This window comes from Condylura cristata, unplaced genomic scaffold (genome assembly GCF_000260355.1).
Source record: "Condylura cristata isolate star-nosed mole 26May11 unplaced genomic scaffold, ConCri1.0 scaffold00055, whole genome shotgun sequence".
Lineage (NCBI taxonomy): Eukaryota > Metazoa > Chordata > Mammalia > Eulipotyphla > Talpidae > Condylura > Condylura cristata.
In genome coordinates this window covers 1,548,245-1,548,902 of record NW_004567156.1, presented here as the reverse complement: position 1 = coordinate 1,548,902, position 658 = coordinate 1,548,245, and the positions used below count along the sequence as shown (strand labels likewise).

At 41.2% G+C, this 658-nt stretch overlaps 1 protein-coding gene across 1 annotated transcript in view; it reads right to left on the bottom strand.

The window, feature by feature from the left end:
• Positions 1-351: 351 nt before the first annotated feature.
• Positions 352-658, bottom strand: part of LOC105854553 (butyrophilin subfamily 3 member A2-like) — a 5,221-nt gene continuing 4,914 nt past the window's right edge. Inside the window, exon 3 of the mRNA XM_012734380.1 lies at positions 352-450. Coding sequence (XP_012589834.1) covers positions 352-450 — 99 coding nt within the window. The remainder of the gene's footprint in view (positions 451-658) is intronic.

Below are 658 nucleotides of genomic sequence, written 5' to 3'. Positions count from 1 at the left end.
TGTGCCCTGTGTGTCAGCTCCTGGCCAGGGATAGAACTGGGGCTGCAGTGGCTGCGGATAGCTTTAGAGTTTGAGCCTTAACCCCTTGTGCCATCAGAGAGAATCTACCATACATTTTTAAAAATAAAATCTTTGGTGCCATTCTAGATAGATAGATAGATTAGATAGAGATACAGATATAGAGGATATATACATAGATGCATATATTTCACATTTAAAAAGTTGTGGGATGTGTGTGCGTTATTTATTGTAATCACTCCAAAACTGTTCTCTAGACAAAATGATCTCCCACCTTCCTGTCATGCAGGAAGAGGGAACCACCCCACCATGACTGTTCCCCAAGCTCCAACCTCACAGGGCACTCTCTCTCCTAAGAATTGTTCCCATCCATGCTCTCTCTCTCCCTCTCTCTCTCTCTCTCTCTTTCTCTCTCTCTCTCTTTCTCTCTCTCTGTCTCTTTCTTCCCTGCCACTTCCTCCCTTCCCCTCCCCTCTTTACTTATATCTTAGATGTGCTTACTCATGAATGCTAATCTCTTGCTTTTTATCTGTTATTTTTATACTTATATAAACATACTCAAATCTTCCTGGAGTATCTTTTCTTTCCTTTTAATCAGCCCTGAGTTATTATTCTGGATTTATGTTTCACCACCAACTGT